The following is a 28,000-nucleotide window of genomic DNA, read 5'->3' as shown; positions in this document are numbered from 1 at the left end:
ATGAATCTGGTATTTAAACCCCCACTTAGTCTTGGATACTTTTATGTGGTGCTAGCTTTTTGTGTTGTGTTAGTCTGGGACATTCCTATTGGGTGTTGTGTTTGTGTGTGTTACTTTGGGCACTTTTGTGATGCTGTGTTGTATGTTAGTGTTCCGGGTACTTTGTTGTCTATGTTATTCTGAGAGAGACGGTGTGATAATATATTGTTTTTGTTGTCCAGGACACTTTTGTTGCTTGTGTTATTTGATACCGCTTGTGTTAATCTAGGCCCCTTATGTTGGGATGTGGAAATAGAATTTATGTTGCTTTTTTATGTGATACTTTCTTTTTGTTAATCTAGGCCCCATGTGTGACCATTGTTTATGTTGGTTTATTTACTTTGTGAACTTCCCCTTTTAAATTTTCAGGGGTCTGGACAGTGAAAGGTTAATAGGAAAAAGTTCTTGGGATTGATTTATAAACGCAGAAAGAGCAGAGTTAGTTTGTGTCATCTCTGGTGGGGTTGAAGGGTTTGGGTACCCCTGGGATCTTTTTGGCCCCCCCATGAAATCCAAAAGGGAGGGGGGAGGGGATAAACCCGGGTTTCATCACTACTGCATACCCAATGACTAATGTTTAGCAACGGGAAAGCTTTAAGGGGAAACCAACAGGAGAAATTCTTAACCTTTTTTTAATTTGGGAAAATAAAAAAAATCGAGTAATATTGAGGAAATATAAACTCAAAAAAACACTTTGAGTACAGGCAACAGAACCTCATTTATTCATCTTCAATGATAAACAAAAAAATTGAAAATAAAGAAGAGAAAAAACTAGTTTCTGATTTACTTCACTAATTTACCCCGGGGTACAGGTAAAATCTACTGACTCTGATCTTATATTTTGTTTTACAATCCCCGCAAAAAACATCTATCACATCATCAAAATCAATGATTTTCCCCTATAGACCTTTTATTTATTCTGTAATGAATGAGAGGTTTAGAAACAAAGGGTTTTTCCCTTTGGTTGCCAGAGCAATGTTTTGGGGGAAAAACCCTTTTTTTAGAGTCTGTATTAAATGGGCTTTTCCCCACCAGCCCTTTCTTAATTTAGTTTGTGTTAATACCGAAGAGTTATGTTTTTTTTGTGTTTTTTTTTTAAAAAATTGAAAAATTTAAAAAATGTTTTAAAAATTAAAAACCCAAAATTTAAAAAAATTAAATTGTTAAAATTTGGCTTTTCCCCAAATTTGTTTTTGTTTTTTTTTCCCTTTTTGGTTTTTTCCTAGAAAAATCCCTTTTATTATATACTTGTTTTGTTTTTTTGGGGTAAGTTTAAAAGCTATTCTAACTTTTTAAATTTTCCCAAATCTTGTAATCTTGTAAAATTTTTTTATTATTTGGCCGGGAACCCGTTTTCCCCATGTTGTTTTTGTGGAGGTTTTTTTTACCCAGTCATTTGGAGCACTTTGGGAGGCACTACTCCATTTGACTCAGTGGTCACCTTTGACCTGTCTCACCCTACATGCAAATGTCTTATCCCCGTGTATTTTTTTTTTTTATGCCCGTATGATTGTTTTTAATTTTTTTTAAAAAATTTACCCAAATAGTTTAAAACAAACCATCCAGTGTTAATTGATGCCTACCTGTAAACAAATAATAAAATAAATTTCCTTTCCCTTCAAATGTGATTTTCTTTTTTTTTTTTATTTTCAATTTTCCTGAAAACTTTTTCCGTTCTTAAAAAAGGCCCTTTGAGTTTGTTTGGAAAAATTTTTTCCCCGCAAACAACATAGATATATATGTCTCCCGGGAAATCTTCACCAAATTTTTTTGCCATACATATTAAAAAACTGGGATGACCCCCCCTCCTTCAAGGGGCACTTTAAAAAAAAGAGAGAACATTCCCATACATGCAGCACCTGCAACCCTTCTCAAACTTTTTTATTCACAAAGAAATTAAAATATAATCATTTAGGGAAACCCTGAACCAACCCCCCAAATTTATGTAAAATTTTAATTTAAAAAAAAAGAACAGTCCCCGATTAAGGGAAAATCGAAAATGACAAAAATTAATGGATATAAAAATTAAAGTTAAATTTTGTTCCCGAATGGTTTTTTAGCACCACCATATTTTTTTTTTAAATCATGACACCAGATAACTTTTTTGTTTTCCCCGGGTTGGGAGCCCTTTTCAACTCATCAGAGGTATCAGAAGGGAAAGGTACCCCCACCCAAACCCTTCTTTTAAATAATTTTAACAGATCTTTTCCAAATAAGAGCTATTAAAAGGGAAAGAAGTTGTGAGGGGTTGGGGAAAACAACAAACATTCCTAAAACTGTTAAGAGGTGTTAACATGGGGAAACAAATTTAACACAAACTTTAGGGGATGAAAAGGAGCTTTGAGAATTTCTGAGAGCCTTTACTTATATAATTTTTCTAAACCTAATTGTTTAATGTTTTTGGGCCTCAATTAAAAACCCGGGTGTGGAAAAATACCCTAGTTTTCATTGAAAAAACCCCAAAACTTCCCCCATAAAACACCACAAACCCCTCCCTTTCAAAGGGAAGAGGGTGAAAGTTGCTTTTTTTTTTCCCTTTTATGTTTAATAATTTTTATATTTTGGTAGAGGAATCTAACCTTTTTCCGGAAAATTTTCCGAAAAACATGTTTTGATGGCAGACTGTGGACAAAAACCGGGGCCCCAACAGATTTTGCTGTTTTCATCTTTGGGGGCCCCCTAGAGCCAGGAATCCAGGGTCACACAAAGCCATGGGAGGCAACCCAAAGGCGGAAGAAAGGAGGGGAAGGGGTCATTCCAGAAACTTAATACTGTGAGGGCCCCTCCCTTTTTTGGAGGCAATGTTTTGGTATGCTTCCGTGGGGTTTCCCCCTCGACGGGAATTAAAATTTGGGGGGGGGCTATATGTAGGGCTATAAATTAAGGGGACCTTGGGGGAGAGGCCTTTTAGAGAGAGCCCAGGGGGCTGGGGCTGGGGGCCTGAGAACTTTGGGGGGCTAGTGGGAGCTTAGGGCCCGGGTTGAGGGTTTGGGTGGCCCAAAAGTGAGTTTTAAAGACCCCCCATTCTGTAATTGTATATTGACCCCCTTTCCCCAAAATTTTATTCCCCCGTCCCCGGGGATTCTTTGTATCATCCCCTTTTCCGATATCAAACACGATCTTTCTTTTAAAGAATTTTTTCCCCCACAAAAATGGGCCTATATCCCACTGAGGGGGGACCCCAAAAAGAAAGAAAAGTTTTTTTTTTTAAATTTAGTAATTCATAAAAAGGGGACTTGGCCCCCTTGGGGTTCCTGCATTTTAGTCACCTCTTTGCATGTATTTATGGGGGGGAAGAAATTCTTTTCCCCAATTTCCCTATGGAGATTATATTTTTTTTTTTTTTTTTCAAAATTTGGGCTGCCCCCCCCGAGGGGGGGTGCCCCAAAAAAGAAAAAAAACCCTCAAAAAAAAAAAATATTTCCATCATTCAACACTTTCACCACACTAAAACTTTAAATATTTTTTGGGAGAGGTCCCTAGAATAAAAAGTTAGGTATAAACATATAAAAAACATAAATACCCCTTCCAAACTCAATACCCCAAACCTCTTTTAAAAATGCAGGCATTACCCCCCCATTTCCCAGGATTTCCAAGTCCTTTTTATATGAAAAAAACCCGGTTTTCCCCTGAACCCTTTCACTAAAATTACCCTTTTACACTCCAACAGATCCGCCCCAAGTACCATTTGGCCCCCCATTCACCCCCATCTAACACGCCACCCCCTTTGCAAAGCCCCAACCCCCTTACCCACAAAACCCCCCTTTTTAACCCCCTCTTTCCCCTGGGGACGCATTTCCCCCCTCCCCCCTTTCCCCTTTCCCCTGAATTTATATGCTTTAAAAAAATTATTCTACTGTGACCCATTCTTCTAAATGCCCAAAAACCACCTCAAAAACCCCCTTTCTGCCCTCTGACTAATACCTTTTTATTAACCCCACACCTTCCTTTTTTCCACTTTCCTAATTTTCTGCAAAATATTTAAAAACCATTGCCTTTAAACGGAACTCACCTTTCCAAAACCCCCCCCTCGCGGGCCGGATTTACCCCCCAAGCTTCAAACCCAAAAGGAGGTTGGTCCCTCCCATACTCTTCACACCCTTTTTTTGCCTCCATGATAACGTTTTTTTGACTTACATACCTAAACCCAATTACCACTTTTTTTTTCCCTCATAAATTTCCCCATGAAACCCATCCTTCAAAAACCCAATCCCGAACCCCGCCAACTCCCAAGTATCGGGAAAACATCAAATTTTTCCATATTTCCTCCCCCCCCAATTTGAAAACCCCAAATTCTTTTTTTTTATCTAAACCATTTGACCCCCCAAACCCCTTCCTTCTTTTTATGCCCCACTTTAAAATTTCTCCCTTTTAACACACATTCCCAAACTCATCCACTAATTTTCAATTTTTCTTAGAATCTCCCATGCACAAAACTGGAAAAAGTAACTGTGTCAATTCTTTTTTGAATTTGATTCCCAAATTTAACCCCACCCCTCCCAAACCCCCAGCATTTATTTCCTTTAAAAACCCCCATCTATAAATATATTAAAAAAAACCATGGTGACATTACACATCCCTGTCTAAGACCTACTTTACCGGGAAGTAGTTCCCCCTTTTTAACCCCCCAACCTGAGCCTCACTATCCTCATAAAATTCCTTTTTAATAACTTAAACCTTTTCCATAAAATTTGAAACATCGCTACCCCCACCCACCCCATTTTAATCCCTTCCCTTCTGAAAAAAAGGCAAAAAAATTTATTTTTATTAAATACTTTTCAATTATTAGCCAAACCCTATTTCACATTTCCCACCCATTTTAAAAAACCCCCTTTATCCCCAAACCCCTGTTTTTTCCCTTAAATTTTTTCCCAAAATTTAAAACCCCTTCCCTGCATAATTTTTCCAAATACCAGTAAGCTTTTTTCCCTCAAAATTTTTTAAAGGGCCCTTTTTGCCCCTTTTTTCCTCATAAAAAGGGGACTATACATCCCTCTCTCCCAATCCCAGGTCCCTTTCCCCCTTTTTTCAATTTATTAAACAAAAGTAAAAACCCACCCCCCAACACATATCCCCTTTTTTTTTAAATTTCGTCATGATCCCATCATTTCCGGGTTGCTTTCCCCCCTTTCTTTTTTATTTAATCCCTCAATTTTCCCCCAAAATTTACATTCGGGCTCTTCTTCCCCTTTTTAAAAGATAAAATTTCCTGACCAGGGGCAAAAAATTACGGGCCCCTGTTTCTTCCAACTTTTAAAAAAGTTCCTCAAAATTTTCCCTCCCATCTTCCCCAAAAATTTCCATCCCCCAATCTACTAACCCCCCTACTCTGTTTTTTAAATGACAAATCCCTATTTTCCTAGGCTTTTTTTTAACTTTGTTTAACTCCACTCCAAAAATTTTTTTTTTTTCATTAAAATTTCTTTACAGTGCCTTCTCCCACCCCCTTTCATCTGCCCCCCTTGCACTCCTCACCCCTTTTTTTTTCTTTTTTTTCCCCCCATAACCCCTGCTCTTCTTATAACACTCTTTGTAAAACCCTCATGTACCTTTTCTTTTTTCACACCCTTTTTTCATCATTCCACCAATCACCCTCTTTTCCCCCCGCCCCACCCCCCCATAACCAAAAAAACTTCTCCCCCCATTCTAATACTCATTTTTTAAAATATTTTAACCTCTTCAACCCCCACTATCATCTTTTCACTAGCCCACCTTTCTCCCAAAAGTCGCCTTTTAAACCACCCGAAATTTCCTCCCTTAGTTTTATACACTTTCACCCCCTCATTTTTTGTTGCCAACCCTTTCCCGTTTTTCCCCCCACCCTTACTCTAACCCCGTAGCTACAAAATAAATAATGATCCGATATATCCAAAGGCCCCCCTATAAACATGTACATCCTGGACCCATCAACCTTTTTATCCACCAATACATAATCGTAAACTACTTTCATTACGTACACATCATACCTTTTATATTTATTTATCCCTCCTTTTTTTTATTAAAAAAATGATTACTTATTACCAAATTTCCCTTTTTAAAAAGGGGCAATTAAAATTTGGATTAAGTCTTGTTATGATCTCATAATATGTCTTAGTCTCCAGATTAATTAATAGAGTTTGGGTTCTTTTCTTTTCAGAAGAGTTTGCTACTGACTTAGGGCAACCATCCAGCCGGGGTGTTACCTTGTGACTCTCATCAGCGCTACAACAGCTATGGTGTTACCCTGCGACTCTTGTCAGTGTTAAAAACAGCTGTTGTTCTGTAAGGTTATTCCTGCAAGCCTGAGTGAATGTGGTTTCACCAAATTATTCCCTTCACTTCAGGATTTTTGCTGAAACTCATGATGCATGTTGCACCTAGGAAGTATGCAAGTATTGTAGTTCTTTGAAAACATGCTGATTTGAGTACCACACAGATCGCTGAAAATTTGAGCTTAGCAAAATCAACTGTTGGTTGGATTCTGAAGAGAGCTGACAACAGTGGTGATTGTTGAAGAAAACATAAGACAGCACCTCACAATGACAAGGTTATCATAATAAATAGTGTGAAGGATCCCAAGAAAACCAGCAAAGATCTACAGAGAGATTTGGCTTCAGCTGGTGTAAATGTTGATTCTTCAACTGTTTGACCAAGGTCCTTGAAGTTGGCAGAACTGTCATTAAACAATTATTGTCTGCTGCCATGAAGAAAAAACAGCTGTTGTGGGCACTTAATCATAAGGGATGGACGACAGATGAATGGAGAAGAGTTATATTTTCAGACGAAGCACATTTTGAAGGACGTGGGTACAGATCATTGGTAGTGAGACGGAGCAGAGGTGAACCTCTTCAGAATGGACATGTTCAACAAGTGCCAAAACACCCATCTAAGATGTTTTGGGGTAGTTTTACTGCTAAGACCCTAGATGGCTTGTTATTTTTGAGGGAACAGTGACAAATACAAGGCAATCCTGGCAACTCGTTTGTTTCCCATTGTGGATAGAGACTTTCCTGATGGAGAAGGCATTTTTCAGCAGGATCTTGCTCCATGCCATACTTCCAGAAAAATGCTGACATTCTTCAAAGAGAGTAGGCAAGGCACTCTAAATTAACCTGGAAACTCCTGACCTCAACCCAATTGAGAATCTATGGGCAATAACCAAACACAGGATTGCGAAGCAGGACTATTCAACAGTGAAGCTAATGCTGCTGCTGTTAGGACTTGTTACAACGATGAATTACGTGCCAAGTGTGTTTAACATTGGTCGACTTTATACCACAGTGTGTAGCAATGCTTATAAAAGCAAAGAGTAGCATATCTCAAATTAATTATCAGTCATATCATTGTCATGTATTTTTCAAATAAACATTAATTTTCCAAATAAATGTCTTATTTTATCACTGTCCCAATTTATATGCACACTACTGTTGTGAAGGTGTTCAACAAGTAACAGCTTACTGTTGTAAAGGTGTTCAGGTAACAAGCTTACTGTTGTGAAGGCATTCAAGTAACAAGTTTACTGTTGTGAAGGTATTTAAGTAACAAGCTTACTGCTGTGAAGTTGTTCACGTAACAAGCTTACTGTTGTGAAGGTATTCAAGTAACTTACTGTTGTAAAGGTGTTCAGGTAACAAGCTTACTGTTGTGAAGGTATTCAAGTAACAAGCTTACTGTTGTAAAGGTGTTCAGGTAACAAACTTACTGTTGTGAAGGTATTTAAGTGACAAGCTTACTGTTGTGAAGGTGTTCAAATAAGCTTACTGTTGTGAAGGTGTTCAAGTAACAAGCTTACTGTTGGGAAGGTGTTCAAGTGACAAGCTTACTGTTGTGAAGGTGTTCAAGTAACAAGCTTACTGTTGTGAAGGTGTTCAAGTGACAAGCTTACTGTTGTGAAGGTGTTCAAGTAACAAGCTTACTGCTGGGAAGGTGTTAAGTGACAAGGTTACTGTTGTGAAGGTGTTCAAGTAACAAGCTTACTGTTGTGAAGGTGTTCAAGTAACAAGCTTACTGTTGTGAAGGTGTTCATGTAACAAGCTTACTGTTGTGAAGGTGTTCAAGTGACAAGCTTACTGTTGTGAAGGTGTTCATGTAACAAGCTTACTGTTGTGAAGGTGTTCATGTAACAAGCTTACTGTTGTGAAGGTGTTCATGTAACAAGCTTACTGTTGTGAAGGTGTTCATGTAACAAGCTTACTGTTGTGAAGGTGTTCATGTAACAAGCTTACTGTTGTGAAGGTGTTCAAGTGACAAGCTTACTGTTGTGAAGGTGTTCATGTAACAAGCTTACTGTTGTGAAGGTGTTCAAGTGACAAGCTTACTGTTGTGAAGGTGTTCATGTAACAAGCTTACTGTTGTGAAGGTGTTCATGTAACAAGCTTACTGTTGTGAAGGTGTTCATGTAACAAGCTTACTGTTGTGAAGGTGTTCATCTAACAAGCTTACTGTTGTGAAGGTGTTCATGTAACAAGCTTACTGTTGTGAAGGTGTTCAAGTGACAAGCTTACTGTTGTGAAGGTGTTCAAGTGACAAGCTTACTGTTGTGAAGGTGTTCATGTAACAAGCTTACTGTTGTGAAGGTGTTCATGTAACAAGCTTACTGTTGTGAAGGTGTTCATGTGACAAGCTTACTGTTGTGAAGGTGTTCATGCCTAGTGATGCATCTTTATTAAACAAACTTGATTTTTTTCAACTGCAAAGTTGATGATTGTACGAGTCAGTGGCCGTGTAGCCTGGTTCAAGACCAGGCCTGTTTGTTGGTGCCAGCCGTACCAGGTGCACCTCACACACTCACCAGGCGCAACACACACTCACCAGGCGCAACTTGCTGATGAGGAACTGCCCGAGGGAACTTTTCAGGTTCCATCATGCCGGGCCACCACATGGAGAAGATCCGGGCCAGGATCCATTCTGGTGACCCTATCTGTACCTGTAGGGGTGGTGTACCTGTGATGTGTTGTGAGTTTACTTATCTTGGGCCCCAGCCTGTGGCCATGCTTCTCTTGTGACTGCCTGGTCAACCAGGCTTCTGGTGTTGGCATCCCACCAGTGTGTTGTTAACTCCACTTAAATTTGGTGGATATTAAACTAGAACATTGTGGAGGAGGTGTTCATCAATACCAGAGCTCTTCAGAAGCTGTTATATTAGTCACAACCTTCTTGTCACTGCCCAGTATAAAACAAGTAACTTCTTCAACTTCAAAGCAGGCTCATGTGTATTGGGGAAGGCAAGGAGACACTGGACATGCAGTACAACATGAGTGTAGGAGAGCTGTAAATATCTGAAAGTGAAATTAACTTGGGGTGATTTTCCATTGAAAATGTGTACAAGATTATTCTTCATAAATTCATGTGTAAAGTCTTCCTAGTGATTATAACTCAGCTGGCCCCTACAGTACTTTGTGTCAACCCAACTGGCCCCTACAGTGCTTTACATGTCTTACTGTCTTGGCTCTTCTGTACAAGTTCACTTGTATGTCAACTTTATTGCCACAGTTTCATTAACCAACAAGTTAAACCATCCAGCGCAAGCATCACTAGTCTTCACACTTGCTATAATTTTTGTTTTCAACTCCGGCTGTCTCCCACCAAGATAATGTGACCTGAATAAAAGAAGAGAGAGTTTCACCATGACTCACTCCATCACTGTCTTACCAGAGGTGCACCAACATCAGAGCTCAGATGCCTCTCCAAACTGCAGTCACCCCACCACTTTTTCAAATTCATATTTTCATTTCTTTTTATGCTGTACATAGATAATGTAGTTTACATGTAATATAACATTGTTAGGCAGAGAAGAAGGCACTGGGATACAATGTATTTCAGGTGTAGGCACTGTAGTTCACAACTCCAGTCTGGCTGACCAGTTTCCCTGAATCCCTTCAAGTTGCCTTGCTCTCACACCAGCAGCATGTAAGGTCATAAAAAACCCTTGCCTCCATTTCTGTCTAACATGCTCATACACACCTGCTGGATGACCAAGCCCCTCGCATACAAAAACACCTTTACCTCTTCCCTCCAACCTTTCCTACCTTAAACTAAAACAAATCCTAACAAAAAACTAAATGCTCCATAGGTAACAAAACAATATTCTTGGATCCACTATTACCCAGTATTACTTCTGAACTTAATGCTTCCACATTAATAATATTTACATATATTGAAACATCATTATGAAGATCAAGAACCTTTCTGGTGTAGTTCTTAACTTGATGATGAATAATTAAAATATAAAAATCAATATTACCTCCTCTCCTGGAAATAACAAGATGATAATCAACACTTGTTGATACCTTGAGGTGCTGCCTTCATGCTGATGAAGGGATGTTGATCCAAGGAATATGAGCTATCCTTCCCTTCGATTCACAATCGCCCCCTCCCCATTCCCCACTTGCTGTGTGGTTCCTATGGATTTAACACTTGCCCGTTAATTTTTTAACACCAGCTGTTTCCCACCAAGGTAGAGTGACCAAAAAAAAAAATTCATTTACCATCATTCAGTCAGTGTCTTGCCAGAAATGTGCTGACATCAGACTTCGGATGACCCTCAGAACTGTAACATCTTCGCTCGTCTTTCAGAGTGCAACAACAGCACTTACCATCTCCAGGACTAAAGTTCAGCTAACCAGTTTTGCCTCGATCCCTTTATAAAGGTTACCTCACTCACAATGAATGTACAGTAGGTTGTAATAATGTACATATAAGAAAGCTCCCATGTGACTGAAACATCATCATTAGTTTTGTTGTGTGTGCAGGTTATTTGTGTATTGCTCCAGTCATGGTATTGTGCCTTTTTATTCTTTACTCACTGCAATACAACCACAGACAATATTAATGCAGAACAAGCCACATGAAAATAGAAATCTTTAGCTGTAGATCTTTAATTAACACTCTTGTGTCGTGCCTTCTCTGTAAGAAGGTACGAGGCACAAAGTACATACTATGCTTGTACTGCCTCGCCAGGTCGACTACACGCCGCTCATGTTTTTCTATGATTTCGTGCTTTAATTCAATGGACATCATCCTCTTCTTCTCAGCACTGTCCTTTGCACTTAATTTCTTAGGACCCATGATTAGAAAAAAAAATTGGCAAAATAACTGCACAAAATCTCCATGGGGAAGTGGAACAGAATTCTTCCTCCATAAGCCATGAGTGTCGTAAGAGGCAACTAAAATGCCGGGAGCAAGGGGCTAGTAACCCTTTCTCCTGTATGACTAAATATAAAAGGAGAAACTTTCATTTTTTCTTTTGGGCCACCCCGCCTCGGTGGGATACGGCCAGTGTGTTGAAAGAAAGAAAGAAAACTGCACAAAATGCAAGCAAAACACAAAGAGATGCTTCCACGGCGAGGTAACCATGTGCACTGTTGTGGCGTTCGCTGTGCCAACTAGTGGCAGCATATCTGAAGCTTGCTCATAACTCAGATTTTGGCTCACAATTCAAAGCAAAAAATCAACCGAGCAACGGCTCATAACTCAGAAAACTTGTAAGTTGGGGCACTTGTAAGTCAAGGTACCACTGTATTTATAACATTGCATAGCTCCTAACAATGCATGAGAGTGTGAAAGATCTAGAGCTAAAGATATCCATCCTCATGTGGTTTGTTCTGCATCTTCACTCAAGTTGTACATCAACACTACAATATCATCTTCAACATAGAGACAAGCCTTCAATTAAAAACACTCAAGACCATGTTGAAGATCACCTGCAGACACTAACAGTCTTAGGTCCACCTGTTGGAGTAAAGTTCCCTGGAAACTCCTCACAAGTATGTTACAAGTAACTGCCCAAGTTTTCTATCTACCTCTACCTCTGCTTACAAGGTAACTAGTATATCTACCTCAGCCTCCATCATGAGTTAGGTAACATCCCTACATTAATAACTTATATCAGAGCACACACAATACACTTTCAACACCCAGACACACTCACTCTTACTGTTCTTCTTGCTGAAGGCCCAATCTTTAGGGCAACTGTGATTTTTGTTTTTTCACATTTTCTAACTCTAAACCCATTAACCTCTGCCAAGTTTATACTCATACCAATGTCTCCTCACCTGTGTACCTATAACACCTGGTTGTCTTCAGTCTCAGTATCCTTGCTAACAGTTGCACTTGTAATACTGATTGTTGCATGATTTCAACAAAACTAGCCAGGGATTGTGACCAGCATTGGTGGACTGCAAACGTGTTTTCATCATTGAAACTATGGGGTTGCTTGTCGGCGGTGACAGTCTTGTTCATTCCCCTTTTCTTGTGCGTGTGTTCTACAGTGTTTCCTGTCAGGTGGTAGTCTCTTGTCCATTTCTGGTGTGTTAAGCTGGGATGTCCTCTGCCTCACCTCCAGACCATGATATGACTACAGTGTCAACTACCGGGGTACATAAATGGGTCAATGAGGGAGCCAGGCACCCGTCTGGCCCAAAACACCAACCTACCTTTTGTCTAGACTTGGCTCCTTTGCCACCCCAAATTACTCCAGATATGATGGTGGTTCTTGTACACCCCAAGGACGGTGGTACGCTCTTCATTAACCCACAGGAGGTCACCAATGCGATCAGTGGCTCTCCATTCAGCAAGGCTTAAGTGGTTGGTGGTGTCCGACAATTCAGTACGTGTACCACCCTAAGGCTAAGGCTTCATCGTCAGTCTTTTCTGGCTAGGAATTTGCCGCTTAGTACCATTCATGTCCTAGGTAAGTGAAGTGTTGTCTGTTGGTAGATCCACTCCTTGATCCTTGCAACTGATTGTTGTCAGCCGTCCAGTTAAGTCTGATGAGGACACAAGAGCACTCCAGGAAGATTTGAATAGACTGATGCAATGATCGGAGAAGTGGCAGATGCAGTTTAATATAGACAAATGCAAAGTTCTAAATGTTGGACAGGAAAATAACCATGCCACATATAAACTAAATAATGTAGATCTTAATACTACTGATTGCAAAAAGGATTTAGGAGTTCTGGTTAGCAGTAATCTAAAACCAAGACAATAGTGCATTAGTGTTCGCAATAAAGCTAACAGAATTCTTGGCTTCATATCTAGAAGTATAAATAATAGAAGTCCTCAGGTTGTTCTTCAGCTCTATATATCCTTGGTTAGGCCTCATTTAGATTATGCTGCACAGTTCTGGTCACCGTATTACAGAATGAATATAAATGCTCTGGAAAACGTACAGAGGAGGATGACAAAGTTGATCCCATGTATCAGAAATCTTCTCTATGAGGATAGATTGAGGGGCCTGAATCTGCACTCTCTCGAAAGGTGTAGAATTAGGGGGGATATGATCAAGGTGTATAAATGGAAAACAGGAATAAATAAAGGGCATGTAAATAGCGTGCCGAAAATTTCCAGCCAAGACAGGACTCGCAGCAATGGTTTCAAGTTGGGAAAAATTCAGATTCATGAAGGATATAGGAAAGCACTGGTTTGGTAATAGAGTTGTGGATGAGTGGAACAAACTCCCGAGTACAGTTATAGAGGCTAAAATGTGTAGTTTTAAAAATAGGTTAGATAAATACATGAGTGGGTGTGAGTTGGACCTGACTAGCTTGTGCTACTAGGTCTGATGCCGTGCTCCTTCCTTAAGTGGAAGTGACCCAACTAGGCAGGTCATTGGACTAATCCGGGGGAGGGGGGACATGGACCTGCCTCGCATAGGTCAGTAGGCCTGCTGCAGTGTTCCTTCTTTTTTATGTTCTTGTGTCAGAATCGGTCCAATATCCTCATCCCTCACAGATGAGGAAATTCATTCTGAGTTGATCTTAAGCAGAGAGGGGGTGACGACCTGGGTCTGAAGGAGGTTTGGAGCCTCTCGACTCATCCCGCCCCATCTCGTATGGTTTGTGTATGCTTCTCGGGTGTTTTCCTGGAGTTTGTTACTTTGGGCAAGCTTAGGTTTTCTGTCCTTCCTTACACTTTCCTCTCCTTCGATGTCGGAAGTGTTTTCTCTTCGGGCATGGTGAGTTGTCCTGCCATGGTATGGTCAGATGTACTAACTGTAACGGGTTTTGCTTGGCAGTCAAAGATGGTGTTCCCTGTTCCCACCCAGCCTCTTGCAACTTTTGTAAAGTGTCCCACAAAGTCACATCCTGGTCTGGCCCAATGTATTGCCTGGCTCTTCCTTTCCCAAACTGCCAGGGCCCAGTCCCTTCCACTCGATGAATGTAACTCCAGCCTGCAGTCCTTGATGCCAGTCACCTGCCGTTGGCCCTTAACTCTTTCATTTCTGGCACCCTCTTCTACGGGCATCTCTGCAGCACCAGTGAGGCCACGGCGCCTGTTCTCTGCAGCTGTGAAGACTAATATCCCTGTCTCAAACCATTTTGAGGCTCTTTCAGAACACACACTTCCTTTAGAGAGGATCCTCCACCTCCAGCGTGGCAGCATCTAAAGGTGTCTTCAGACCTAGCTTCTTCTGCAGAGGTTATTGCTTGCACTCCTCCTTGTTTATGATGTTTGTCTTGTCAAGGTGGAGCAGCTTCAAAACCAACTGGAAGTTTGGTACCCCCTCCAGTTCATATGGGTCCCTTGCCGGACCCAGAGCCTTGCTCCTCACTGCAGTCCATCCCCTTCATCTCTTCTCAACCCCAGCCCTAGTCTGTCCTTGTTTCAGGACCCTTCCCTACTGAAAGCTCTGTTTCATTCTTACCTGCCCAGACTTCATTTCTTTCTTGTCCTTTTGGCAGGGTTCCCTTTGTATGAATGCTTGTCTCTGTTCTTCCTCGCCTCATCAGGCTTCTTAGTTCACACACTTGACTCCTTCCCGCTCATCTGTCTGTCCTCTCTGGAATGTCCATTCCATACTGGGGAAGCTCCTGGATCTCCACAAGTATCAAGCTGAGGTAGAGCCTCTAGTGGTGGGCCTCTCCGAGATGTAGTTGCATTCTCGCCATTCTGTTCGGCTGCCTCGTGGTGGCCTGGCTCTTCTTGTGTAACTGGCTCCCGAGCATGACCCCCTCTCTCTCTCATGAAGCCTATGAGAAAGGGGTTCTAGAAACTAGCTGTGCTAGTTTTCTTGGGCTCCCAGTGGTGTACCTTCCTCATGGTTTACAACCTGGGCAGGTCAGTAACATAGAGTTTATCCACTACTTTGGGCAACTCAGTGGTCCACTGCAAGTTATGGGGGATTTAAGTGCTAGACACCATTTCTGGGAGCCATCTCTTTGTCTGAGATTGGTGAATCCCACAGTTAGGGCCCTGTTCTAAGCCCTCCTGTTGTCTCGCCTTTCCATGCTCATGCTGCCAGGCTTGGAGACTAGGGTGGATCCTTACACAGAGCAAGCTTCTACCCTGGACCTTATTCTCAGGTGTGGGTCTCTTGCTACAGCCATTGTGTGTGTAGACCCCTTTATGGGGAGTGATCATCTCTTGATTACTCTCTCCTATACCCTGCCTTAGGACTTTGTGCTGGACGATGCTGTTATTCCTTCAAGGGGTCATACTAGAGGCAGGCTCCCACTCATTCTGCCTTTCTGGAAGCTTCTATTGTCTTCCCCTCCATCAGTCCCCATTTCCCAGGGTGGACAGATTAGTGTTTCCAGGCAGTGAAGGTGTGCTGACAGGCATGGGCACAGTGGCAGTGCCGACCTTCAAGGTCTCTGTAGTTAGCCTACCAAATGGCAGATGCTTTGTGTCGGAGAACCCTCCTCCACACAAAGTATGCATCATGGGCTTCTTTTCTGTTCTTCTTTCTCCTTTCGCACCTCTGCTAGTCGGGCATGGGGTTTCATTCTGTGTTAGGATCAAGGACAGTAAGTTCTTTTTTCCTGTTGGGAGATGGTGCAGCGCCACTTTTGCCTGAAGATAAAGCAGAGTTGTTTGCTGATTTCTTTGGGCCTGCATTTGCTTTTCCTCCTCTTCTACCATCTAAAGTGATCAAATAGGGTTCCTGCCTCCTACAGTGCCTGGGGTTGACTGTCAGGTGCTGGCTTCTCCCTTCGGTCCCTATGAGCTGCAGCGAACACTTCCAGCTTTCCTCACACACTTCTGGGGAGGATACCATCCTTTATTCTTGCTTCATCTACCCTCCTCTTGTACTGATGCCATTCTGACAATTTTCAATGCCAATTGGTCTGAGGGTGTTATCCTTGAGGTATGGAAGCACTCGCTTCTAGTCCCAGTTCTGAAACTGGGCAAAGATGCCACTCAACCAGGCTCGTACCAGCCCATTGTCTTACTGCCCTGCTTGGGTAAGATGTTGAAATGGCTGGTGGTTGCTCCTTTCTCATGGTGGATTGAGGAATATGACCTATTGCTTGAAAAGCAAAGTGGCTTCTGTGAGGGTCGCTCCACCCTCGACCCTTTACTTCAATTTATGCAGTTAGTGCATACTTCATTTGAAAGCCAGGAGAGTCTCTTTGAAGTCTTTTTGGACCTTTGGGGTGTAATTGACTCGGCATGGAGTTGGCAGGGGCTCCCCTCTGTTGGATACACAACTTTTTGCAAGGGAGAACCTCCTGGGCTACAGTTGGTGTCGTGATGTCCTCACTCCGGGGAGTGCCCCAGGGATCAGTTCTCATAATATTAATTTTTTCTGTATTAATGTCTGATCTCCTTTCCATTCAGGGCATTCATATCTTGGTGTACGCAGATGACGTGGCCCTTATGTACAGGTCCACTTCCCTGCCAACAGCACAGGAAAAAATCCAGAATGCCCTACAGTACATAGTTATGGGCCACCATTTGGGGTTTGGAGATTAGTGCCACCAAGTCTCACCTCTTATGCTTCACTAAGCGATGCCTCTCTCTTCCCATTGGTTCACTGGGTCAGGCGCCGATTCCATTGGTCTCCTCTCATCGATGGTTGGGTGTCGCCTTGGATGCCCCACTCTTGACATAGAGGCAGCATATAATAGCCCTCCACTTCTCCTGTGCACACTGCATGGTGCTTATGCATTGGATCTCTGGCACTAAGTAGGGGAAGATCGAGATGTCCTTGTCGGATTCTGTATGGCTGTGATTCATAGCAAGCTCACCTATGCAAGTGAGGTATATGGCTCAGCCTCTCCCTCTTTGTTGCCGCCTGGACATTCTCCAGAATTCAGCCCTCTGCAGTATGTTAGGGGCATTTCCCCTACCCTCATCGCTGCCTTGGAAGCAAAGTCTGGGATAGTCTATCTCTCATCACTGAGAATGGCGAGGAACTGCTTGCTTCTCCATCATATGGCTTCTTTGCCTTGTACTCACCCTTGCTGCCTCTCTCCACATGTGTGGGTGGCAGCTTCTGTTTCTCCACGTTCGGTTCAGCCTTCCTTTATGGCCAGGGACTGACGTTTCCTGGCCTACCTCTCACTCCCTGCGCTGGTGCTGACACCCTCCCGTCTCCACTCCCTTGTGTCCCCGTGGATGGACCTTGAAAGGTACATCCATTTGGATTGGCCATGCAGGTACAGGGAGACTCCTTAGATGGCAGCATTTCACTTTGAAGAGTTTCATGCTTTCATATATTGTTCTTCATTCTCCATCTACACAGATGGCTCAGCATTAACTTCAGCACTGATCTTTTTCTGTGTCAGACCTGGCAGTTCACTTGGTCATTGGAGGGGAGCTCTTCGCCATTCACCAGGCTTTGATTTTTGCCCTTTCTCACCTTCCTCCTCAGCCTGTGGTTCTCTTCTCTGATTCCCAATCTTCCCTGGAACTTCTGTATTCTAGCCGTCCACAGTTCTTCCATTTCCTCATCCAACAAATGCAGCTTCTTTCGCACTTTTTGCGAAGTCCGGGTTGGAGCATCTCCCTTCAGTGGGATCGAGAGGCCTCCCTTGCACACACTTCCTACCATTAACCCTCTTGCACTGGGCCACAGTGATTTCACAAGGACTGTTTGAAGGAAAATCCGTCATTAATGGGAGGGAGATCTGGCATGCTCCCTTTCTTCTTCAGCATTGAGCTCAGTCCAGTCTTTCAGTGGCCCCTTCCCTTGGGCTTGCCATCCCAGCTGCTCAGTGGATGTTGCACTGACTTGCCTCCGGGTTGAATATTCATAGCTGGCAGCTCATATCATCGCCTTTGGATGACAGACTCTTCGTCCTGCCCATGGTGTCCCTTTCAGCTTGAGACGGTGGAACACTTCCTACTGTGGTGCCTGTTACCACTGCATGGACTCTCCTCCGTGTGGCTTTGTGCACATTCAGGGTGCAGTCTTTGACCCTACCTCCTCCTCAGTGGGTAGGGGTACAGACCAGGAGATCCTGGCCTGTATCTGTGCCTTCTTACTGGCTTCAGAGCGCATTGGGGACATATAATACGGTCATTGGTCATCTTTCATCTACTTTGGTTAAGGTTTCTTTTCCAGGAACTGGAAGGAAGAGTTCGATACTGTGAACAATGTCAGTAGCCCTATAAACCCCAACAACAACAACAAAGCTAGCCTAGCACACTTGTATTTCTTAACTGTTTAGCACTTTGGAACTCAAATGAGTTTAGCCATTGTGAAAATAATAATAATGTAGGATTTTTGTCATCTAAATCTGATGAAAAACATTCTCATTGAGAACCAGCTAGCTCACATTCAACATTATTAACCTTTCAAGGAAGGTGTATTGATGCTGGTGAAAGTCTCTTGATCATAGAACTGGAACTGCCTCCCTCTTCTAAATCAAATCTCATTGCCTCCTTATAGGTTTAGCACTTCCCACTAAACACTGTATAATATAATTCCCCTTGAATACAGTTTGATCATCTCATTCTTAAGATGTATGATCTGTGGCTTCAGTACTTCAAATAAATATAATTGAGCTTGAATAAGAGCTGTGTAAATCACCAGATTAATATACATTGAATGGTAAGATTATTTGTATTTATGGTCAAGACTTACACTCTAGCTGGGGCAAAATACCCCAGATATAAAGCAGCAGTTCACTAAGTAAACATGTATAACTTAAAGAAGCATGAAAGTGAAAAATCCATGCCCTCCATTCAAGTATAAGAAATGACTGATAGACAGTACTGGTTGAAATGGATAAGCAACAAGCAGTCTGAGGCGAGTGATCGGTGGGGTGAGATCCTGATGTTGTTCATGAGGAGCCGGGCAACATTGCACCATATCTACTGTGTCGTGTCATGTCATCCTTCACTGAAGCTGTGTGACCTTGTAGGTTTAGCACTTCTTTTTTATTATAATAATAATCCTTCACTGAAATATTCTGCTTTTGTGATAGAAGTTACTCTGGTGAATGGTATTGTGTGTGTGCAGATTAGAGCAGCCTTCATGCATCTGTGCTGTGTTGTTCTCTCCTTGGTAGCTACTTGAACATCAGGTGTGTAGGTTTATGCATCTGTATGATTCAGGAATTGTTCATGTTGTGTAGTTTATTTGTGATATATTTCAAATTTTTGTATCCTCGCAGCTGGACCCAGGACCAGGACCAGGCTTCTCTGATGATTGCTTGTTCCACCAGACCTGTTGTGTTTTGCACACGTACTGGTCTTCTTTTATCCTGGTCATTGCATTTTTCTAGTTACTGTTTCCTCAGTGTTTGGTGTACACTTGGCATTACTGTGGCCTGAGTAGATGTATCTTTGTGTGACAAAGGCTTTAATAGTACTTGATGTTGTAGTTCATATTGTGTTGCTTTTGGAGAGGCATAATGTGGTGATATTCTGCATGATTGGCAGCTTGCATGCCATCACTCTCCATCGATCAATAGATCTCTCACACAAGCCGTTCCTCCACACTTGCTACCTCCTAACATCACCACACTTGAAGCACTCGGCAACACAAACATCATTCACAGGTTTCCATAAAAACAATATTGTCCTTTCAAGGGTGAAATTAGTGCCTTGATGCCAGCAAAGGTCTCTTAATCCAGGGACTTGTATCTTACTAGTTTAACACTTACCAATAAGTACAGTGGAACCTCGGTTTTCGTATGCCCTGGTTTTCGTAGGATTGGGTCTTCGACGACTTTTTTCGTCGAAATTTTGTCCCAGTTTTCATACATCCACTCAGTTTTTGTAAAGTTGACAATGGTCAGCCGTACCAAACACATTCACCTGCCCGCGCCCACAAAAAACATCCCACGCATTCTGACTAAGTCTGGCTTTGTTTCTCGTTGAGTGAGCATTACCCCCGCATGTTCATCTGAAACATTTCGTAATAATCCATTGTTTTTTTGTGCTTGTTTATTGAGTGCGACTGCTAAATAAGCCACCAAGGGGCCAAAGAAAGTTCCGAGTGCCAGCCCTTTGATAAAGAAGGTGAAAAATGCAATAGAATTCAAGAAAGAACTCGTAGCAAAGTACAAAAGTGGCATATGCATGACCGATCTCGCCAGGACGTTTGGGAAGTCTGCATCAATGATCAGTTCCATCCGAAAGCTGATGTTGCGAAAGGGGTGAATGTGCTAACGAAACAGATCACAAACAGTCGAAAGTGTTGAGAAGTTGTTTTGGTGTGGATCAACGAAAAACAGTTAGCGGGAGATAGTGTTGAGGAGGCGATAATTTGCACAAAGGCAAGGCAGTTGCATGCAGATCTCGCAAAGAAAATACACGTACCTGGAACGAGTGCTGCTGTTAGTGAATTTAAGGCCAGCAGAGGTTGGTTAGACAAATTCAGAAAGCGAACTGGCATACACAGTGTGGTAAGGCAGGACGAGGCTGCAAGTTTGGACAAATGTGGGTCCAAAGAATTCGTTGATGAATTCAAGGAGTACATAGAGGCTGAAGGATTCCTCCGTCAGTAAGTCTTCAGTTGTGATGAAACAGGCCTCTTTTGGAAGAAAATGCCAAAGAGGACCTACTTCACACAGGAGGCAAAGGCACTGCCAGGATACAAGCCTATGAAGGATAGGCTAACTCTCTTGTTCTGTGGTAATGCTAGTGGGGATTTCATAGTGTCTATAAAATTCTCATTTATCCATGTTATACTTCTCTGATAGTTGGAATTATAGCTCATGATAAATGTTAAAATATTAACTTGTCTGACTTTTTTGGGTTATCCTAAGTAATCTAAATATATGCTGCTATGTATGATAATTTATGTAACTGTTTATGTGTACCTGTACCTGAATAAACTTACTAATCTTTAATGCTAATTTAAATGCTGTATGATACTAGTTTAAATGCTGTACATTAGGTGCTTCTCTGTTTATAACAAGAATTAGACAGTTTAATACTTATTTGATGTTCTTTTTTATTGATTGTTTAATAAAAATAGATTGTTGCATCATAGAAATTTAGATATTAAAGAATACGAGTCTGAACCTTGAACACCAGGAACAATACATGTTCTCTTGGGAACTGCTGAGTGTCATCCCACACATGCTAGTACATCGATAGTTAAGTCTGGATCTATACAGAGTGGGACATGTCCAACCTTGTATTGTGTAGGTCATGTGTGCATCCTCATTTTAGGTAGTTAAGTTACCTGCCAGAGGACAACATCGAGTCCATGATTACTGAAACCATGGTGGAGATGACCAACTCTGTCATCCTTAATCGAGTTACCTCTCGCAGGGCAACATATTTTTGTTGTGTTGAGGCAGTTTACCTCTCACTTTTATTATTTGAGTGTAGCCTTTTTATCTTTTGATACATATATTAAAATTGTAATATTGCTTAGGCTTTCATAACTTTTATTCAGGTTTACTAGCATTGTTTATACAATCTGTTTTATCAGCTTCCACAAACTCTGTTACACTCTTACTTTTTTCCCTATATGATAAAAAAAAATTATTTTGATTCTATCTTTATAGATTGGATACCACCGAAACGAAGCAGTGGTAGACGTTCACTGGTCAACGAAGACAGTGAGCTCAACTGCCCAGCTCTGGAGACCATACTGGATGAACTTCAGCGGCACCCAGCAAGCTGGCCCTTCATGAGGCCAGTCTCCAAGAAAATTGTAAGTGTACAGACAAAAACTTGCTTCAAGTTTACTCTAGTGTTTTTGAGAGTAGACCTAACTTGTGTTTCCTAGGCTTGAGTCTTTCCTAGATATTGGTAATAATTTTGATGTCAGATAAAAGTTTTTTAAATTCAGTAAATTTCTGAGATGTGTTGGGTCTGAGAAACATCTCATACAGTTGTACTAGATAGTTCCTTGACCCTCATATTCAGTGCATCACAGTGTGTGACACTGACAGCTACTGCATTTCTGAATGTGAGCTAGGATTGATATGCCATATTTGATATTCACAAACAATGAAGCTCTAATCAGAGAACAATTTCATGTACTGCACAATACACAACCTCACTGAGGTGCATAGCAGCATTACCCAGGCATTCTTAAGAATGCTTGGGTAATGCTGTTGTGCACCTCATTACCCAGCTATCTTAAGAAATGTTTAGCAAGATTAACTTTAGGAGAATTGACAGAGGCAAAATAAATAAGCAAGTGCCATAGTCCCCCACAATTTGTACACCTGCAACTCTTGTATTCAGTATATCATGATGAATGTGTGTGCATGCGTGCGTGCATGTATGCATTTGTGTACATGTATACACGTGCGTGCATGTGTACACGTGTATGTGTGTGCGCGCGTGCATGTGTGTACACGTGTGTGTGCACACAAGGGAATAAGGATTTTATTTCTTTGCATAATTTACAATGTGTAATTACAGTTTTGCTTTGCTGAGTACAAAGAAAGACACTATCATGCTGGGGCATTTTGGGCAGACTAAACTTAATGCTTAACATACTACTAGGAATATATCATAGTTGGTTTGAATTGAACATTGTTTTTTATATTTCAACAGAGGTAGTAGTGGTTTAGCAGTACAGCCTCTCCTCACTTACGATGGAGTTCCGTTCCTAAGACCACATCGGTAAACGAACTTGTCAATAAGTGAGGAGCATACTATCATGGTAGTGGGTTTGTGTCAGCTATCTTTGATATTGTTTTAATGTCACCTTTCCACCATTTATAACAGTTCTGGTATATTTTTAAATGTTTGTACAGTAGTGTACTGTATATTGTAATAAACAGAATAGAGAAAATCAGCTCTAGTATACATTATTTATGTATGCATACTGGTCAGAGAGCTCGTCGTAAGTCCGAGGCATCAGTAAACGAGTACGTTGCTAAGTGAGGAGAGCCTGTAATTGAATTAACAATTGATTGATTAACCCCTTAATTGTCCAAACATAGATCTACGTTCTCTCGCACAGCGCTCCGAATATTTTGAAAAAAAAAAAAAAAAAATTTCCACTGGTGACAGTGTAGCAGTGGAGTGACATATGATGATCGTGCACTGCCTTGGCTTTATTTGTTATCACTGTTACACATAAACATGTCTGTCTATCTTCCTGTCTGTCCAGCTCTGTTTATCTCTGTCTCCTGTTTTCAGTCTCTCTGTCTTCCTGTCTCTCTGCTTGTCTCATTTTCTGTCTCAGAGAGCAGCTCAAGAATGAATAGGTAGTACACAACAATGCAGAGTAGTCACATCTGATTCCTGAACAAGTGAAAATGTGTAATACTTGCCAGTCATGCTTGTTATGCCTTAGATCTAAAAGCACAGTATAACACTGTCTGGATTTTTTGGGTTATCCTATGAATAATAATTATATTTATGTGTACCTGTGAGACAGAGATAGACAAAGACAGAGATACAGACAGACGGAGATAGAGACAGCCAGTCAATCAGCCAGCCAGCCAGCTACCCAAACCCACCCAGCCAGATGGCCTGCCAAACACATATTACACATGTTCCTGAATTGTTTCTCTTTACTTAGGGCATAGGTTATAGGTCATTCTGGCAGGATGACACTACCAGTGGTATAAAAAATGAAAGGATGTTGCATATGGGTTATTATCAAGGTTTTGTATGTTTGGGCAATGAATTCCAGATCTTAGGGCCCTTTATATGCATAGCAATTTTGCATGGGGAGAGAAGGACACAAGGAATATCAAAGAGAATTTTATGTCTTGTGTTATGCAAGTACATTCTGTTGTAGTTCTCAAGAAAAAGTTTGAGAGGAGGGTTAATATTGAAGAATAATGTTCTGTGTATGTGGTAGGCACAGTAATATGAGTGCTTGGTTAGTCATGTCTTGGTTTCATGCTGAGTTAGTGTTGCATGAAGATTCATATTATCAGGAGTTAAGGTGATGATGTATGACTTGAGAGAGAAAGAGAGAGAGTGAGTGAGAGAACATTTTCTTCGCTACAATGTAAGCCCTGGTCAACCTTCCCTCAAAGGTGCCTTGATGCTGGAGAGCTCCTCTTGATCCAAAGAACTGGACTTAGCCTTCTCCTCCTTGGATTAAACTTGAATGCCTCCTATTCCCCAGGTGCTACATGTCCCTTGTGGGTTTAGCACTTTCCCTTTGATTCAAATTAATTTGGTTGGCCAATAAACCTCCAGTAACAGCCTCTTGCAATATTTTATTATAATGTATTTTTCTTGATTAACCCTTTCAAGGTCCGTGCTGCAGATCTACAACTTTACGTTGAGAGTCCAAACCGTAGATCTACGCCATGTGCTCAGCTCACTCTGATAAACTGTGAGCAGTAAATTTGGGCCTAGATACGAGAGAATACATCTATGTGGTATGTGTGCACTGCATAAAACATATCCTGCAGCACACAGTGCATAATGGGAGAAAAAAAAACAGACCATAATTTTCGATTAAGACAGCAACTTTGCAGTGTTTTTTCGTATGTTTTTTATGGTTATATTTGCGATTTCTTGGCCTCATTTGATAGAATGGAAGATATATTACAGAAATATAGATGATTTTGATTGGTTTTAGTACTGAAAATGGCTTGAAACTGAGCTCAAAGTAGCGGAAATATTAAATTTTTGCCGATGTTCAAGAGTAAACAAATGACCTCACACGTCTAATACACGCCAGCTGGTGGGTCTACTATATGTTCACAAATGTGGTGATATTATTTATACAATTATTACAATATTGCATAACAGTAAATTATGTTATTTGGTTCGAATAGAAATTTATTATGGGAATAAAAAATAAAAATGGAATTCATTTGTAAAGCCTGAAAACATAACTAATGAACAGCGGAAATGTTAGTTTAGTGCCAGGAATGCCAACATTGTTTATTCTGGACCCTATTTTGAAATTGGAGTATTTTGAACTTCGCATTAAATTGGCCAAATTATCAATCACTTTATTTTGTAGTTGAAACAGTTGACTTGGCGAATTCTTGTGCTCAATCGATAGAATAGAAGTAATACTAGTGAAATAGCTAAGAATTTGTTCGACTGGAATAATATAATTGGACTAAAATGGGAGTCAAAGTCAGCAAAATCACCGATGCGTAAATATCGCTGACACATCAAAATTCGCGAGAGCATAATTTCATCATTTTTCCATCAAATTTTGTACTTTTTGTTTTATTACCTTCAGAAAAAGATTCTTGGACCCTGGTGCACACTTTGAAATTTGGCCTCTGGACCCTGAAAGGGTTAAAGATGAATACATTTGAGAAAGTAATGTTTGTTTTGCATATTTGTGGTAAGCCCAAGTATGTTTGTTGTAATTTAGTAAGGAAATGTGGTTTATTTTTACCACTTGGTAGTGGGGAAGTGGTAGTGATGGTGGTGGGGGGGGGGGTAGCTTATAAATGGTATATAATACAAGAGGTTAATGAATAAGACACATGAGCAACACTTGAGTATCTTTATTGCCAGAAACTTTTCACCTGTGCAGCAGGCTTCAGTCAATTACAGAGGTGACTGTAACACGAGACAGTGGTAGAAGTGCAGAGGTAATTTTAAGGTCGTCAGTCCTCAGCTTTGATAGGTATTCAGTCTCTTGTACAGGACCCAATTAACTGCACACATGTACATACACAATGTAGAAGCTCTTCCCTCCCATGCCCCCCATACATTTAGAGCACCATCCTTGCTGCCTCTGAATATTCTTCTATGCCAGAGATACGTTTTTGCTTAACTGAATCTACTTAACGTGTGTACCTACTTCTCCAACAGGCTCCTGACTATTATGATGTTGTAAAGAAGCCGATGGACATGAGAAGAATACGAGACAAGCTGACCAACATGAAGTATACGACAGATGGCGAGTTTATTGCTGATGTTGGTCTGGTGTTCCAGAACTGTGAGTTGTACAACAGAGCTCACACTGAGGAGTACAAGTGTGGCGTAGTGCTCCGTAACCTCTTTGTGAAGCTACTAAAAGAGTTAGGCCTTAGTAATCACACAGACTTGAGAAAGGAAACAAATAAGAAAAAGTGTCAGTGACCTCCTGTTCTCATTTGACAGTGTCCTGGAAGCACAAACTCTTAGTCTTAACCTTCATGACTCTGTTATAATTAGTTACTGCACACTCTATGTGTGAATAGAGCTTGAAGTTGGACAAGCAGAATATTGAGGTGTTTAAGTTATTACTTGAGGTGATGAACAAGACTCAAGGTGTGACTGCACGTTACTACAGTTAATGCTCACCCAGTATCTTCCTATTTTGTAATAAAGAGTGAAAGAAAGTACAGTGGACCCCCGCATAACGATCACCTCCGAATGCGACCAATTATGTAAGTGTATTTATGTAAGTGCGTTTGTACGTGTATGTTTGGGGGTCTGAAATGGACTAATCTACTTCACAATATTCCTTATAGGAACAAATTCGGTCAGTACTGGCACCTGAACATACTTCTGGAGTGAAAAAATATCGTTAACCGGGGGTCCACTGTACTAGGGAAGCGAGGTACGATGGTACATGATTCCCTCAGCGACTAATCTACACACAAAATGTCTATAATTTTTTGAAAGTTTTTATATTTATAATATATATATATTAGGTACTCTGCTACTACATAATGGTTCTTCAGACTTTATAATATACAGGTTCCAAGCAGTTTTTTTTTTTTTTTTTTATGAAAAAATTACGAATAATTTTACAATTAAAATGAAAAAATTCCTACAATATTAATTTTATTTGTGAGCCAACAGTGACAATACATTACTGTAGTAACTCCTTCATATTGCAAGCATAACTATTACACATATTGTATAAGTATCAAACAGGTTTTTGAGGCACTTGTGTAGCAAACTATCATAAAATGTTCATTAGAAAAAATATTGGTGCTGAAGGACCCATGTGGGTTAAACACATTTTGTGAATGAAATAAATTCAAAACACACTTAAACACCAAAATCACCATTTCATTTACTTTTAAATGTGAGATTAATATAGGTGAATAAAGCCATCACATACTGGAAGCTTGTAATGCACACCATGGCTGGTTCTGGTAATATCAACTATGATTCTAGTAATTTCATATCACCAGTAACTTGTTTTAATAAAAGAAAGTTAGAACAATATAGGATTGTAAACTCTAGATATGTAAAACCCAATACTACACTTACAGAATTGTGAAACAATTCTGATGTTATCAAGAACTCAGGGAAGTAAGATGAATATGAATGGTATTATTACCTGTTGTGGCGTTACCAGGGTGTCATCGACATACCTATTGTTGGCGAAGGCTATGACCCCCCCACGGTCCAGTCCTCAGGGTTAGTGGTTCAGTATAACAATGTGTCTTAAAACAAGAGTCCATAAATGGTAAAACGCCATTGGTAGTTTCTTCTAAATTTCGGATACTATGTCACGACCCAGCTTGGTCGACCCTGAAGCCTCGTTGATCATCGAGCGAGGGAACCGTCACAAACAGTACGTTGCATTTTATGTTACTCTTGTGGATCATTGTTTTCCATTTCCAGTTGACCCACTGTTAGTGTCTTTAGCTGACCTACTGTCAGCTTAACCCACTGTCAGTTGACCCACTGAGTATTACAGACAGCAGCACTCACTGTCAACCAAGTTCTGGGAATTTCCACTAAGATAATATAGTAGTGTTATAGCTAGGTTAACATTAATGTGACAGTGAAGAGTGACAGGTAGCCATACTTCATGTTACTCACATTCTTACAATAACACTTGAACATTTTTAGCTTGCAAAGGAAATTTTTTTTTAAATATTTATTTTTTAAGTCATTGGATATTTTCCAAATAATAATTGTTCTTGTATTGGAAGTTTTATTTGTCCTTACCATGGCT

The 28,000-nt window shown here is 40.9% G+C and overlaps 1 protein-coding gene across 1 annotated transcript; it reads left to right on the top strand.

The window, feature by feature from the left end:
* Positions 1-2: 2 nt before the first annotated feature.
* Positions 3-27,970, top strand: LOC138854316 (uncharacterized). The gene is made up of 3 exons (XM_070096751.1): positions 3-9; positions 21,711-21,859; positions 25,912-27,970. Exons 2-3 carry the CDS (start codon positions 21,836-21,838, stop codon positions 26,179-26,181), a joined length of 294 nt encoding a protein of 97 aa, XP_069952852.1. The 5' UTR covers positions 3-9; positions 21,711-21,835; the 3' UTR covers positions 26,182-27,970.
* The last annotated feature ends 30 nt before the right edge of the window (positions 27,971-28,000 follow it).

Source organism: Cherax quadricarinatus, chromosome 54, assembly GCF_038502225.1.
Source record: "Cherax quadricarinatus isolate ZL_2023a chromosome 54, ASM3850222v1, whole genome shotgun sequence".
Classification (NCBI taxonomy): domain Eukaryota; kingdom Metazoa; phylum Arthropoda; class Malacostraca; order Decapoda; family Parastacidae; genus Cherax; species Cherax quadricarinatus.
This window is presented reverse-complemented; position numbering and strand designations above follow the sequence as displayed.

Coding starts and splice junctions, on each gene's coding strand:
- LOC138854316 (XM_070096751.1), top strand. CDS start 21,836: ATGAGGCCAGTCTCCAAGAAAATT. Junction 21,860..25,911: donor GGCCAGTCTCCAAGAAAATT/GTAAGTGTACAG, acceptor CTTCTCCAACAG/GCTCCTGACTATTATGATGT.